General features: G+C 37.1%; 1 protein-coding gene across 1 annotated transcript in view; it reads left to right on the forward strand.

Annotated features, from left to right (window-relative positions):
- LOC126419490 (odorant receptor Or2-like) overlaps positions 1–17,078 on the forward strand; it is a 47,733-nt gene that overhangs the window by 21,639 nt on the left and 9,016 nt on the right. Inside the window, exons 3-4 of the mRNA XM_050086679.1 lie at positions 11,711–11,812; positions 14,644–14,799. Coding sequence (XP_049942636.1) covers positions 11,711–11,812; positions 14,644–14,799 — 258 coding nt within the window. The remainder of the gene's footprint in view (positions 1–11,710; positions 11,813–14,643; positions 14,800–17,078) is intronic.

The following is a 17,078-nucleotide window of genomic DNA, read 5'->3' on the forward strand; positions in this document are numbered from 1 at the left end:
CTAGCCCACAGCGGCAATCATTCCTACAAAAACAACGAATTAGGCAGATTTTAATTTCAACATTTCATCCAGAGGTAAACCCTGTAGCTAGGATGTTCAGAGAATTTAATCTATTCATTCATACTTATGCTGACAATCAGCAAACACAATGGTCTGAATATCTTGGGCCTTTTGAACAAATAGCCAACAGCTTGCCACACACACTACCCATTCCATTCCAGCTGAATTAATACTTTGACCATCAGAAAGGTATGAGTGGATAGATCCACTTCCCCAAATCCTGAGGAAGGAAGCTTCTCGGAAAAGACATGTAATACAAATACTGATTATATTAACGGAAAACGCCCAGCTAAGAAAAGCATATTATTATAAGAGGTTAAAACATGTTCAATAATTTCATGTGGAGGATAAATAGTTTTGAAAACACACCCAAAACAATCCCTTTGGGGAATAAAAACGGCAATTGGCTACTGATGTATTCAGGTCATTTTAAAATAGAATATCTCACTATGTGGGCTACTTGTCTTCCCTGACTCAATCAGAATTAAAGGACTGTACCCTCACTAAGACCTAAAGAAATGAGTACAGTAGCTGTAGGTTCTATACACATACACGTTTGTCCAGATATATAAAATCTCTGATATATACAGAAGTTAGATACCTAATGGCATTAAAAGGAAAACCTATTTACATCATCTACGTAAAAGTCAAAGGATATGAGTAAAACTAAAATGGTTAATATGACCTGTACTCACGTAAATATTGTGTATAATGAATATATATTTCATACTTTTTAATATGTAATTCAGAGAATATACATAAGCAGAAACTGTCTTTTGCCTCAACTAAATCACTGATGTCAAAATAGTTAAGCTGTGAGACAGTGTAAGTGAGTAACAGATAAGCCCTCTCTATGTCTGCTGTCTTCGGGCACACAGGGTGATTTTTTCCACTGTGTAAAAACTCTAGCGATTGATCGATGAGGGGATGTGGAACAAAAAAAATATAATGAACTACACCTGGAAAAAGCATCGTTTACTTGCTAGAAATCGTTTATCCAATCATACATTGCTGCAGAGACTGTGGCCTAATACGCGCTGCACCACGCAGCCACAGTTTCAATATGTGTTGACATTGTTTTCCATGTGCCCAGGTAGATGCGTGTATGCGCCATAGCATGTTCTATCTGATACATTCGCATTGCGAGGGCTGCATCCGAACACTGTCAAAGACAGCAGAATACGCCGCTCCACTGTCACCACATCTGGAATGCGCTCTATATACACAATACCTTTGAGATTGCCCCATAACCAGAAATCTCACAAAATCCAGTGAGTGAGCAGCCCATGCCCCCTCATCTGATCCATCGACCAGGGAAGACACGACTGTAAGTTAATGGCGAAGTGGGCTGGAGTATCGTCATCTAGCAGCCAAATAACCCTTTGAATCACCAATGGCACTTCTTACAGCAGGGGAGGCAAAGTCACTCACAAGAAACGCCGATAGATCCGGTCTGTTAGGCGATGTGGAAGGAAGACTGATTCCAAAATACAGTCGCCAATTATCCTGGCCTACACATTCCGGTTGCACCGATGCTGGTGATTCGCTGAATGCTGAAAGCAAGGTTACACTAATGAACACTGTCTTTACCAATTCGTCTTTTGATGAAAACAAGAGTCGAGTGAGTGGTCCTCAACAGACATGATATTAACAATACCGTGAAGTAATAATTCTGCTTATGGACGCCTATGGAATTTCATTTAAAGTGATTGTGGAAAGAGTGGCGGCTAATGAGTATGCATCCTGGATGTTCACAAATTTTTAGAGCCGGCCGCTGTAAGACAAGGTGTAATCAATTACAATAGCTGAGTAACTAATATTTACTGCACCTTTCTAAAGTTTTTCGTAACAACTGAAGTGAATAATGTGCAGCTCAATGTTGAACGCGAGGTTACACTATTGAACACTGTCTTAACAGTTTCATCTTTTGATGAAACCAAGGGTCGGGCGAGTGGTAGTTAAGAGACATATAATAATAATATCGTCAAGTAATATTTCTGCTTATGGACTCTTATGCAATTTCATTTAAGGTGTTTGTTGAACCATTCTGCGGAAGCATTCTGTTGTTTTTGTGGTCTTCAGTCCAGAGACTGGTTTGACTTCAACGTACATCCTTCTGAATCTGCTTAGTATAGTCATCTCTTGGTCTCCGTCTACGATTTTTACCCTCCCCGCTGCCCTCTAACACTAAATTGGTAATCCCTTGATGCCTCAGAACATGTCCTATCAACCGATCCCTTCTTCTACTCAAGTTGTGCCACAAATTTCTCTCTCTTTCCAATTCTGTTCAATACCTCCGCATTAGTTATGTGGTCTACCCATCTAATCTTCAGCATTCTTCTGTAGCAGCACATTATGAAAGCTTCTATTCTCTTCTTGTCCAAACTATGTATCGTCCCTGTTTCACTGCCATACATGACTACACTCGATACAAATACTTTCAGAAACGACATCCTGACAAATCTATACTCGATCTTAACACACTCCTCTTTTTCAGAAACGCTTAACTTGCAATTGCCAGTCTACATTTTATATCCTCTCTGCTTCGATCATCATCAGCTATTTTGCTCCCCAAATAGCAAAACCCATCTACTACTTTAAGCGTCTCATTTGCTAATCTAATTCCCTCAGCATCACCTACATTCCCATTCGACTACATTCCATTATCCTCGTTTTGCTTTTGTTGATGTTCATCTCATATCCTCCTTTCAAGGCACTCTCCATTCAGTTCAACTGCTCTTCCAGATACTTTGTAGTCTCTGACAGAATAACAATGTCATCGGCGAACCTTAAAGTTTTTATTTCTTCTCAATGAATTTTAATTCCCACTCCGAATTTTTCTTTAGTTTCTGTATGTTCACAAATTCTTAGATTCAGATGAATTTGAAAGTGTGAAATGAATAGCATCTGCTGTACAACAGTTATGCTTTCAGAATGTACAACAGCTATGCTTATCAACAAGTTTATGCAACTACAGTCGCTGCGGATATAATACTAATAACAGTAATAATAATAGTAATAATAATAATAACAATAATAATAATAATTCCCTTGGAGGCCCGGGAAAAGAATAGGCCTCCGGTATGTTCTGCCAGTCCTAAAAGGCGACGAAAAGAACAAACCACTAATAGGGCTAACCCCCCTTTTAGTGTGATTAGTTGGTTCAGGACAGAACTAAAGAAGCCTCGGACAAGCGCCGTCATGCTCGGGGACGACGCTCGAACCCTATGCCCGCCCACAATGGTAACGACACTGCTAGCCAACTGGAAAATGATTCAAATCCAAATAGAGGTGTTTTGCAGGATATGCTTCCTGCAACCACCCTAGAAGGAAAACAAAGACAGAGGATGAGATGGTCAGATGAAGTTAATCGACACCTCATGTTCTGTTATTACCAAGCAACACACCTAGGAACCAACACAACTGCATACAGATCACAAGTATACACAACATTTATTACCAGATACCCAGAATTAAAATTTTTAACAGAACAATGACTAGCTGATCAGATCCATGTAATAATCAAAAATAACAGGATACCCCAGTCAGAATTAGAAAACATCAAACAACAAGTACAACAAATACTGGAACAAAATAATGTGCGATCAGAAGAATAAGAAAATACAGTAATGGACTCAAACATCCCAGAGCAAACAAACAATGAACAACACGCATCAATTAAACAGTCAGAGGAAAACGAAATCTTAAGACAGCCACCAGAACAAGCACAAATAGAACACGAAGTGACACACATGTTAGATATAGAAGAAAAATTTCAGCTGACATATATAGAATACAAAGACACAAATACAGACATTAGATCATTCTTGCATAGACCGCCAAATAACCCACAAGTCGAAACAACAATAAAAACTATCAACACAATCATACACAACAAAATAAATGAAAACGCAACTATGGAAGAGTTACAACTACTGGTATATATAGGAGCACTCACTACACTAAATATACACACTAGGCAGAGATCAGAACCAACCAACACACAGAAGAAACCCACAAAACCAGCATGGCAACACAGGCTACAGGTCAGAATAGAAAAACTGAGAAAAGACATCGGACAGCTAACACAATTTATAAGAAATGAAATGTCAGAAAAAAAACGAAAAAGGTCAGGTAAAATCTCACAACAAGAAGTGATAGAGCAATTAGATGAACAGAAGCAGAAATTACAAGCATTGGCCAAACGACTTAGAAGATACAAAAAAAGTGACAATAGAAGGAAACAAAACCAAACATTCAACACAAACCAAAAGAAATTTTACCAGACAATGGATAACACACACATTAAAATAGACAATCCACCAAACATAGCAGACATGGAACACTTCTAGAGCAACATATGGTCAAACCCGGTACAACATAACAGGCATGCACGGTGGATACAAGCAGAAACAGATACATACAAGATGATACCACAAATGCCTGAAGTGATAATTTTGCAACATGAAGTCACCCAAGCAATTAATTCTACTCACAATTGGAAAGCCCCTGGAAAAGATAAAATAGCAAATTCCTGGCTAAAGGAATTCACCTCAACACATTCACATCTAACTAAATTATTTAACAGTTACATTGCAGACCCATACACATTCCCTGATACACTTACACATGGAATAACTTATCTGAAACCTAAAGATGAAGCAGACACAGCAAACCCAGCTAAATATCGCCCCATAACATGCCTACCAACAATATACAAAATATTAACTTCAGTCATTACACAGAAATTAATGACACATACAACACAGAGCAAAATTATAAATGAAGAACAAAAAGGCTGTTGCAAAGGAGCACGAGGATGTAAAGAGCAACTGATAATAGATGCAGAGGTGACATATCAAGCTAAAACTAAACAAAGGTCGCTACACTATGCATACATTGATTACCAAAAAGCTTTTGATAGTGTACCCCACTCATTGTTACCACAAATATTGGAAATATACAAAGTAGATCCTAAATTGATACAGTTCCTAAACATAGTAATGAAAAATTGGAAAACCACACTTAATATCCAAACAAATTCAAATAATATCACATCACAGCCAATACAGATTAAGCGTGGAATATACCAAGGAGACTCATTAAGTCCTTTCTGGTTCTGCCTTGCTCTGAACCCACTATCCAACATGCTAAATAATACAAATTATGGATACAATATTACTGGAACATACCCACACAAAATCACACATCTGCTATACATGGATGATCTAAAACTACTGGCAGCAACAAATCAACAACTCAACCAATTACTAAAGATAACAGAAGTATTCAGCAATGATACAAATATGGCTTTTGGAACAGACAAATGTAAGAAAAATAGCATAGTCAAGGGAAAACACACTAAACAAGAAGATTACATATTGGATAACGACAGCGACTGCATAGAAGCGATGGAAAAAACAGATGCCTATAAATATCTAGGATACAGACAAAAAAATAGGAATAGATAATACAAGTATTAAAGAAGAACTAAAAGAAAAATATAGACAAAGACTAACAAAAATACTGAAAACAGAATTAACAGCAATAAACAAGACAAAAGCTATAAATACTTATGCTATACCAATATTGACCTACTCATTTGGAGTAGTGAAAAGGAGTAACACAGACCTAGAAGCACTCAATGCACTTACACGATAACAATGCCACAAATATAGAATACATCACATACATTCAGCAACTGAAAGATTCACATTAAGCAGAAAGGAAGGAGGAAGGGGATTTATCGACATAAAAAACCTACATTATGGACAGGTAGACAATTTAAGAAAATTCTTTATATAACGAGCAGAAACTAGAAAAATACACAAAGCAGTCACTCATATATATACATCAGCTACACCATTGCAATTTCATAACCACTTCTACAACCCTTTAGATCACATAACATCAACAGATACGAAGAAAGTAAATTGGAAAAAGAAAACACTACATGGCAAGCACCCGTATCATCTAACACAGCCACACATTGATCAAGACGCATCCAACACATGGCTAAGAAAAGGCAATATATACAGTCAGATGGAAGGATTCTTGATTGCAATACAGGATCAAGCAATAAACACCAGATATTACAGCAAGCATATTATTAAAGATCCCAATACCACAACAGATAAATGCAGACTTTGCAAACAACAAATAGAAACAGTAGATCACATCACAAGCGGATGTACAATACTAGCAAGTACAGAATACCCCAGAAGACATGACAATGTAGCAAAAATAATACATCAACAGCTTGCCTTACAACATAAACTTATAAAACAACATGTTCCCACATACAAGTATGCACCACAAAATGTACTGGAGAACGATGAATACAAATTATACTGGAACAGAACCATTATAACAGATAAAACAACACCACGTAACAAACCTGACATCATACTCACCAATAAAAAGAAGAAATTAACAGAACTAATCGAAATATCCATACCCAATACAACAAATATACAAAAGAAAACAGGAGAAAAAATTGAAAAATACATCCAACTGGCTGAGGAAGTCAAGGACATGTGGCATCAGGATAAAGTTGACATTATACCAATTATACTATCAACTACAGGAGTCATACCACACAATATCTACCAGTACATCAATGCAATATAGCTACATCCAAACTTATATATACAACTACAGAAATCTGTAATTATTGACACTTGTTCAATTACCCGAAAGTTCCTAAATGCAATGTAACATATACCGTACAGTTAAAAGGAAGTCACGCTTGATCAAGGTCCGCGTCACCTTCCATTTTTAACCAGACATAACGTCTGAGACAAGAAAGAAATAATAATAATAATAATATGTGTAACTTATCTGACAAACGCAAGAATTGTTTTTGTACATAATAAGTACAGTTTATGGCAATAACAAAATAATGTGTAAGCTTCCACAGCTCTTCATTTAGCATTTTAGTGTAAGTGAGAATTTTCGTGCTTTTCCATTTTCTCGGACAAATGTACAAGATGCCTAACAGATGTATTAGTCCACAAATTTACTTCCAGGCTGAAAATCAGATATTCTTACGCTGCACACACACACAACAACTTGTGCTAACTGTACACTTCCTTGTTAAACGTTCGCTTGTGATCACGCTTATTTGATTTCGTCACTGTATCAATCAAAGGATCAGTTCTTAGAGGCCCTAGTCCAATTGCGGCTAACTTTTCCTGGTAATTTATTTTCCTATTCCCAGAATGATATTTTCACTCTACAGCGGAGACTAACAGATTAAAGCTGTGCACCAGACTGAAACTCGAACTCGGGACCTTTGCCTTTGCAGGCGAGTGTTCCAGCGACTGAGCTACCCAAGCACGAGTCATGACCCGTCCTCACAGCTTTACTTTTCTGTTAGCATTTAAAATGTATCCAACACAGTTCATGTTTACTCTGCACATGAAAGCCAATTCCCTCACAGTGAACAACCAAGTCCAAACACAAAGTGCCGTCTGTGGAAACGATTAATCTCAAGCAGTGATGTCTGTCAAAAAGGTGACTTGTCTAGAACACAAATGAGGCGCTGAGATCCTTAAGTGCGTAAAGCACATCGCCGTTGATCCCACGTTTAAATAAATATCAGAAAATCCAGAAATATAGTTTTTTGTGAATTTTCATATATACAATGTAGCCTCTCAGCACAGATAAACCCGACTCACTATAAGATCAACAGATTTCCGAAGCATAAGTATTACAGTCTCACAGCCGACTTTGATGTGCTTTAGTCCGTTATGATTCTCAGTGCCTTAAATGAATTACTGCATTGTAAAATGCATAATTTAATATAACTCATTCAGAAACCCACAATGTAGGTTACTGTCAGTACAACTTTAAAATATACTGACGTCCAATCTAATTTTACTACAGGATATGGTGAGTAAATTATCATATCTGAGGAGTGTGCTGTCATCTAGGAGGATTTATGCCGAGCGAACGGGAATAAAAGTTGGCGACAGTGTGCTACCACTTGGGGCACTGACCTAAGCTTCTAGTTGTGTGACAAGGGCTAGCTGCGCGCATCATGAAGCGTGCACGCTGTTTATCAAGTCCGTATGTAGATGGCTGTAAGGCAATTACGTAAAGCGCAAAACCTCCTTAGCACGTGCGCAGCTGAAGGTGTGCTCGCGACCCTGTTCCCAAGTTTCACTGAGTCTACAGGAAAAGTAGCGCGGTAGATTTAGGTACTGTATCTTTTAGTTTGCAGCATCCACGTTACGTTTAACAGCATTGAAGGAAAAATAGCCAATAAAATCCGCAAGGAGTCGAAAGTTTGGGTGTTCACGTGCTCTTGTGCTCTTACACAGCAGCCGCCGCTGTGTGGAACTACGGCAGCTCCATCATATGAACAGTTAAGACTTAAGTCGCTTTTGTGGGCTGCTTCTATCTTTTCCAACACTGGTTGCCCTTCCGTCACACCGATCCAGGAAAATTTTACAACAAGGCACCCCTTGTTAGCCACTATAAAGCAGACAATATCACTGAACAATATAGCTTGACTTGGAGAAATGGATACCCTACGACCTTACAACATTGTTGCACCTGATGATGTGGCTTTAGGGCTGTGAAACCGATTGTGTATCAATAAAACAAGAATTTACCAGTTGTCAAAGGAATTATTTTTAACATGATGCCTTTCAACAGCTGTGGGTGTCAAGAATGTAAAATACTTCGTGGCTAGAAACTGTTTTTAATTCCATTGAGCTTCCTGCACTGTATTAGGCACGGTAACGTGTTGTGTTTGTGATGCTTCCATATATTTGTCCCTGCCTATCTGTTATGTTCAAACAGCTGAAGGGAATTTAGCCAGGTGATGGCTTCAACAGTAGCTGATACCTCTGTTTATAAGGTCATATGCTAATTTAATCCCAACTGCTTTCTTAACAATACCATCCTAATAACTGAGAGTGAACGCCATAATCTCTGTGAACAATTATAGCTCTAACCAAGCTTGTATTAAAAGGCCACTTACGAAATTATTATTCACCAAAGTTCCTGTATGTCGCAGACAATACCGCTTGAGTAGAGGAGAATGTTCTACTTGGGGGATAGTGAGTCAGAGATGTTTTCTAGTGACCGATCTTAGAATCACATGAAAGAATACGCTCGACAAAACCATTATAAGCAATATCAGGCGTTTACTACTTTTTGTTGTGGGAGATGAGGTTGTGTTTTGTGCACCATTCGCAAATATTAAGAGCTCTATATATACATAAGTTTCGTATAATAAACGAGTATTAAAGCTGTTAGGAAGATATTGTTAATTGTTCAGTAACAGAGTTTTATAGTGAATAAAATTCTGTAAATTCTTCAAGCTAGATATATAATCTAATGACGAGTAAGCCATACGTCATCGATCGTACACCATCTTCTATTTTGAAAAGGAAGGTTTCCATAATGGAAAACGTGATGCTTGCAAACGAATTGAGGTTATTTAGTATCTGAACAGTTATCTCTGTCTCCAAAACGGAAATTTGTGTTAGATACTAACAGCTTCTGTTTCAAAATATTTTTAATTTGTGATTGACTTTCATAATACTTCTCCTTAATTTGATTTTGCATACTGATTATTGGTGTGTAGTAGATTAATAATGTCACACACAGATTACTAAGTACAGTAAAGACATTTTTCTCGATTGCAACACTATCACGTTCGAGTAGAAAATTTGTTCCCTGGTATATGACCAAGTTATACCTTGATAAACTTCTTAAACCTGTAAAATTTTACTTTCCTGGAGCAATTCTTTGTCATTTCCCAAAAGTGCTGCAGCACACGTAAGGTGGATGCTATCATACCAAATTAAATATGAACATGTATAAGAGTACTGTTACAGGGTTCCCTAGAAGCGAAGAGAAGCGTTTTAAGGTACAACACGTTCCCCTAATTTATGCGTGTGGTTCAAAAAAATGGAACTCATAATGTCAATGACATATCCAGTACTATAGAAACTATGGGTCTATCCGGCAGCAGCCTTTTCCGTGACAACAGACAGGGTTGTCCTTGGTGCAGTCGTTTGGCACATAATTCAGTACATGTCCTACAATTCAGATCACTTGCTATGTGGCTCTGTAACTACACATATTATATCTGTGAATGGTGTTATTCAACTAAGGGAGACATAAAAATCCATTTGAGATTCTGATTATACAAGGGACCTAGAAGTTGGCAAGATAGAAACTCACTATTCTGCTGCTGTGCAGGTAATGTTCATTCCAAGTAATAGCTGACCAAAACTAGGCATTTCCCGGACACTGTATTTGCCAATTTTCTAATAGAAACGAAAACAAGAAATGAACTGAGATTGTAGTACAATATCGAAAAAATTTCATTTCCATGTATTCGTGAAAACATCTCTGAAATTGTTAAACAGTCGTACAAAGATCCCGATCAGTTTCTGTAGGCTGGGCGCAGCTACTTCTCGCATCTTCAACGTCATTTTGTAAACATCTCTATGTCAGAGCATCTTCGTGGCCCCACAAAACGCTATCAGTTTCGCCCACAGCCGTTTGTGCTTCGCAACTGAAGATGTCAAAAGCGGTGCCAGGTGTAAGTGATTTCCTTAAACTGGTTCGACTGTAGAAGTGTCTTAGTAGTGAAGACTTAGTGCTAAGAACATCATGCATGAAGCAGCAGTTTTTCACGCATCTCGTTATTTATGGCATCATGTCTCCTAAACTATGACTTGTAACTGGTTCTTAACACAACAGCGATTGTTGCCTGACAGTAAGGGATTTGTGTACAAAGCTTGGTTGAAATATGTCCAGTTGTTTAGGAGAAAAACTGGGACGCACACACACATACATAACACCCATTTTTATAATATGTAAGGATGACAACTCCTTTCAGACTGTTCTGCGCATACGAGCCATAAACACACGTCTCAATCCATAAACTCAAGGTTTCGAAACGATATGTTCGAATAGTGATAGTACGAGATACGTATTTTGTTATGGTGATAACAAAACTGATGGGGTGGTTTATTTTCTGAAGTTGCTGCGACAGTTTTGTATAATTACCAGAGAAATAAGGAATAGCGTCGAGCTACACCATCACAAAATAAGCATGACGTAATGAAGCTACAGCTCCACTGTACTTGCACCACCGCCAACCACCGCCATTCACTTGTTGCATATCACAAAGGTATTTCAGCAATAATACCTTCTCCATACCCTAGTTCACTTTCTTCTCCTTTTCACGAGCGACGTCGTTAAACTCGAAGAATGGTTCCATATGCGTATAGTGGAGAATAAAAGTTATGATTCTTAACTACACAGTAAATTATTATTTCTTTGTGTACAAACACTTAACAGAATATTTCTTTTTTATATATTGAAACAGACACTACATGTTAAGGGTATTCACCTTAAGTGGGACTCACTGTATGATGAACATCTGTAATAGGGCTACAACAATTATAGTGCTAAGTCTTGGCACCCTCAAATTTGCTTTTTCTGACAGATTGGTCTTTCTTATTAATGTACTCAAACTGCCTAAAGTCCCACGGTTGTATACAATGTTGAGTCTAATATATATATATATATATATATATATATATATATATATATATATATATATATATATATGAAGGCAGTTTTTTTCCTGATGTGTGATTCCTGTGTTTTCTTTTCACAGAGCACTGACATCACCACAGTTATCAAATGCATCTCTTTTCTTCCCATTCCAGGAGGCCAGGTTTATCTTTATTGTTGGGCTGCTCACCTCATAATAGATCAGGTAAGAAACATATCGCACTAAATTTTTTCTTGTATTTTTTACTTTCGATTTGTTTTCTTATTGTCTTTGCCATACTTCCCATTTGCAATGTGTATAAATATTTCTTTATCCTGCGGTGGTTGCCTCCTCAATAAAAATGGTGATGATTATAATATGAATATTACATATAAACGTGAGTGAAATCGTTTTTCACTAAGGCAAGATCTGAATATTTGCTTTCCAGGTCTTCATATCGAAAGCGAATACGATATATGCACCGAATGATAGTGAATGGTTTGAAGATAACACGTGTTGTTTGAACTATAATTGTTAAATTCTGCATATGACGAAATGCAGAAACCTCAAAACCCAATTACTGGCACAAGAAATACACGTAAAAGAAAAGCATAGCGTAAGTGATTAAGCTGATTCAAGGCTATTAGGAGTGTTGTGGAACGAGAGGTACGGCAGCCAGCCAAAGAACAGGGTAACATAGCTATTGACTTAAATGGAAGCCATGCAAATGATGGGCCACAGGTAGCAGTTGCTACCGGTAGCATTCCTAATATTTAATAATCATTTCTTAAATATAGCGGAAAATATAGCGAGAAACCGTTCAAGAGAGGAAGCACAGCACTTCATTGAAAAAAAAACTCTTATAAAATTCAGTCACATAAATATATCACCAACTACTACCTCCGAAATTAAAGAAAATTATATTTTCCCTCAAAACTGAAAGTTCATATGGATTTCATAGTGTTTCCTACACATGGTTAAAATTTAGTTCCAAATAAATAAGCCTTGTCCTCTATGAAATATTTAGTGTATCACTAAGTCAAGACATTTTTTCCAGAGACATTTGAAAGATACATGTAAATAACTAGCGATCTGTTTCACTGCTACATCATTTCCCAAAATGTTTGAGAAGGTGATGTATCCTAGAATAATGTCTCACATTAGCTAGAATAATATCCTCAGAAAATCACAGTTTGGGTTTCACAAGGGTTGTTCTACTGTAAATGTGCCATTTGCATGTTCACTTACCAGATTCTGCTAGCAGTAAATAATAAAATAGCGCAGGGTTTGTATTTTCTGCGATCTGTCTAAGGCACTTTACTGTGTGAAACACAGTATTCTCCTATATAAATTGGAGTTTTTTGGGATTCATGGTATACAGCTAACCATGGATAACATAATATCTAACCAAAAGAAGGGAGGAAGTTGTTCTTCGTAAATCAACCAATGTAGTCCGGGACTTACTTCTGACGGGAACAATCATGTACAAGGTTCCCCCAGACTCAGTCTCAGGTCTGTAATTGTTTCTCATATACATAAACGATGTTCCATCTAACATACAAAATGCAGAAAGAGCTTTCTATGCAAATGACGCTAGTATTGTAATCAGTCGAAGTATGCATACAGAAACAGAAGAAATGGTAACCAGAGTTCGTAACAGTATAACTGGGTGATTATCTGTGAATGGTCTCATGCTCAAATTTAAAAAGACACAATATACTCATTCTACACACGTAGGGGAATTAGAAGAATGATAAGTGTAACATACGCTGAGTAAATAATAAATAGCATACAAAATTTAAAAATGTTAGGTGTACTTATTAATGAGGCTTTAATCCTATTAAAGAACGTTTTACAACTTTTAAAACTATTAAGTTTAGTCACATCTGCACTTAGAAGCTTTGCAGATCTTGGAGAGAGACAAATTAGTAAGATAACATACTTTCCATATTCCGTGTTCCACACTTCATTCAGTAATGTCATATGGAATAAGCTCTTTGAAAATAACCAACTTATGTTCTAAAGAAACAATGACGTAATAATTAAAATCCCAGGAGAAGAAAAGACATTCCTTGCTCCACATTAAAGTCGTCGTTGGCACGAAAATAGATGCATAGTACTGTAACAAAGGTTTCTCATCGCTTATCCAGTGATATAAAACTGTATTTAGAAATTCATTACCAATGTGAGTGTAAACTGACACTTTTATGATTTATTGTGCAAATGATCTATGGAACATGAAATTGACTAACTAATAAATAGTTCTGCCTACCGAAACTCTGCTCATGATCCCCTGCATTAATTATTTAGAAAATTTCTATATTTATAAATGTAGCAACTACTGTAAGACATGACTAAATACCTCTACTTCCTGGTTTAGATATAATTGTTCAGACAAACTGCACTGATAGTCACCAGATACAGTATTATTAACCGGCATTCTTTGTCATAGAGAGTTTTCCCCATATCAAGATGCATAAGTCCTTTTTTAGTTTGATAAACATTCAGTAACAGAGTAAAATGCACAAAAAATTGATGAGCATGCATATAAGTGCTCATCAACAATTACCTATCATTTGACAATAAAAGTAGATGAAATCCTTTGATGATGATATGATATCACAGAAAGATTATGTGGGTGCAGAGTGGTAAAGAAGAAATACGTATGCCTCAAAGTAGAACCATCAAACAAATCTATTGTTCTAGCAAGTGCAGATGCAAATGGAGCAATCCCTAATCAAAGGTAAATGTATGACTACTGAGAGTATTTCACCCAGAAGGGAATAACACTGCTTACCTCCAGAGCTGACTAAGTTCATCACTATGTGCCGTCTATTGTCCGACGAACGTGAGTTATTAATGATTAAGTCTGCAGCTAGCCGGCAAGTATTTACTATTCACATTCCCTTTCTTCTATGAGCGTAGAGTTTGCAGCTGTAGGAATAATTTTATCAGCAGAATGTATTGGGTATTTCAATAACCACCTATAAGGAAGAAAAGCAATCTCTGCAGTAGAGGTTACAGGATACACAATATCAGTTTTCCGATGTCAACAGGCAGATGCGGTTTCGACTGCAGCGTACTGCTGTTCTTGGGTGGATGCAGATCCTCGTTTCAAGCGAGCCATGAGGATCCTCATCAGCCGCGCCCAGAAACCACTCCTTCTAACTGCTGGATATATCTACCCGATCAACCGGGGAGCCTTTCTTTCGGTTAGTATGTAGAGGCACTATTGCTGCATTGCACACTTGTGTGTCTCATCAGCGCAATTTATTAGCGTAGGTTTCCCTTTATGTGGCGGAGATTATTGGATAAATGTTCTTAACTCTCATACAATTACCGGACTTTTAACTTAATGCCAATTTCAAGTTATCGATATCTCTGATAACTACATGTAAACTCAAAATTTCGTCTGGCTGCGTACGTGAATGCATAAGCTGCAAATACATTTACGTAATTCCCTCCTTAGTGAATACCGATACTTGATAATAGTGTATCACCAATACCTGTATAGAATGACTGAGTAGGGAATGCACTGATCACAGTTAAACCAATTTTACATTACAGCTGCTACGATTCGTACTTAGCAAGGCTGTATATCCTTGACATAGTCAGTATGGGGACGAGGTACAATGTATGGTTACTAAAGAAAACACTGCAAGCCAATATCACTAAAGACGTATTTTATTGGATGACTGCTAACGATGGAGTTGTACTGCCATCATCAGATTCGCAAGAGAATGAACAGAAATTCTCCAGAAAATATTTCTCAGTAATTATATCATATCTTGATAAATCGTCTTGTAACGCAATCTATGGATTTGTAACATACATTATGGGTTAAAACATTACAACATATTGTTCACCAGTGTTGCAAGGCGTTTCACATTGTACATATACTTTCCATTTTCATGAACATCACTACAAATTGGCATGTCAAATGTAAAATTACTATACACAAACATAACAGTATCGCTCCAAATGGGAGTGTTCATGTTCACCACCAGCTGATGACTGATAGCAGAATGGTGTAAACGTTATGACCACATCGTACATTCATCAGGTGGCACTGTAGCATATGAGGGGATTGCCATCTTGTGAATAGTACAAAACATACATCTATAATTACATATATCTGTTAATACATTATTAAGGACCATTTTTATTTTCATTAATATACAATCTAAATAAGAAAATACCGAAATTTGATATACAATTAAGGTAATAACTTTGATACATTAAGTAGGATAAAAATACTTTTGACATATGGTAGAGAACAAAGAAATTATTAGGCTCTCAGTATTTTACATGTAAATAAGTGCTTAAAAAGAAAGTTATCTTCAAGGATGTCTGTCAGTGTTGTGGGGTAATCTGTGTCGTGCTTGTAATGTACATCTGAATGCCTATAGTTACATTTCGATTTTCTCATCATAATAGCTAGACAATACATGTTACTTTATATTTTTCAAAAAGACATGCCATGCACACAATATTATAAACAGCTCAACATTAAGAAACAGTAACAAAACTTATATAATTTTAACAACAGAAGTACAATGCTCATCTGCATCACTTATGTCACCCATTGTTTAAGTTACTCGGTGTGAAAGTGTGTTGAACGACAATCATCATAATCTGTCTCATAAAAATATAAAAATTAAAATGATTTTGACTTGTATTTCGAATTTATATAGGAAGTACCATAAATATAAGCAACATATAGAAATATGGAACAAATTTTAAGAACAATGTATCCTTATGAAAGAGTACACTGTCTTTTATTACAGAGTTTCAAAGACTCTGTAATACACTTAATATATCCAAATCAATAATCTATATTTTTTTCAAAAATCGAAGGGTCAGTATAAGTGGTCCATGTCGTTCAACGACATAATGTAAATCAAGAGGTACATATGACCACTACCTTCATTTATATCTTATCTACAAAGTAAATCATCATTTACAAAATAAAGTTTTAATGATGTATCAGCACCACTTGTGTTTACCAGTCTAAAATAATTTTCTCGTCATGTTTGAATACACTATGTGATCAAAATATCCGGACTTCCCCAAAAACACACGTTTTTCATATTAGGTGCATTGTGCTGCCACCTACTGCCAGGTACTCCATATCAGCGACCTCAGTAGTCATTAGACATCGTGGGTGAGCACAATGGGACGCTCCGCGGAGCTCACGGACTTCGAACGTGGTCAATAGATTGGGTGTCACTTGTGTCATACGTCTGTATGCGAGTTTTCCACACTCCTAAACATACCTATGTCCACTATTTCCGATATGATTGTGAAGTACAAACGTGAAGAGACACGCACAGCACAAAAGCGTACAGGCCGACCTTGCTTGTTGACTGACAGAGACCGCCGACAGTTGAAGAGGGTCGTAATGAAGGCAGACATCTATGCTGACCATCACACAGGAATTCCAAACTGCGTCAGGATCCACTGCAAGCACTATGACAGTTAGGCGGGAGGT

The sequence above is a fragment of the Schistocerca serialis genome, chromosome 9, assembly GCF_023864345.2.
Source record: "Schistocerca serialis cubense isolate TAMUIC-IGC-003099 chromosome 9, iqSchSeri2.2, whole genome shotgun sequence".
Classification (NCBI taxonomy): Eukaryota; Metazoa; Arthropoda; class Insecta; order Orthoptera; family Acrididae; genus Schistocerca; species Schistocerca serialis.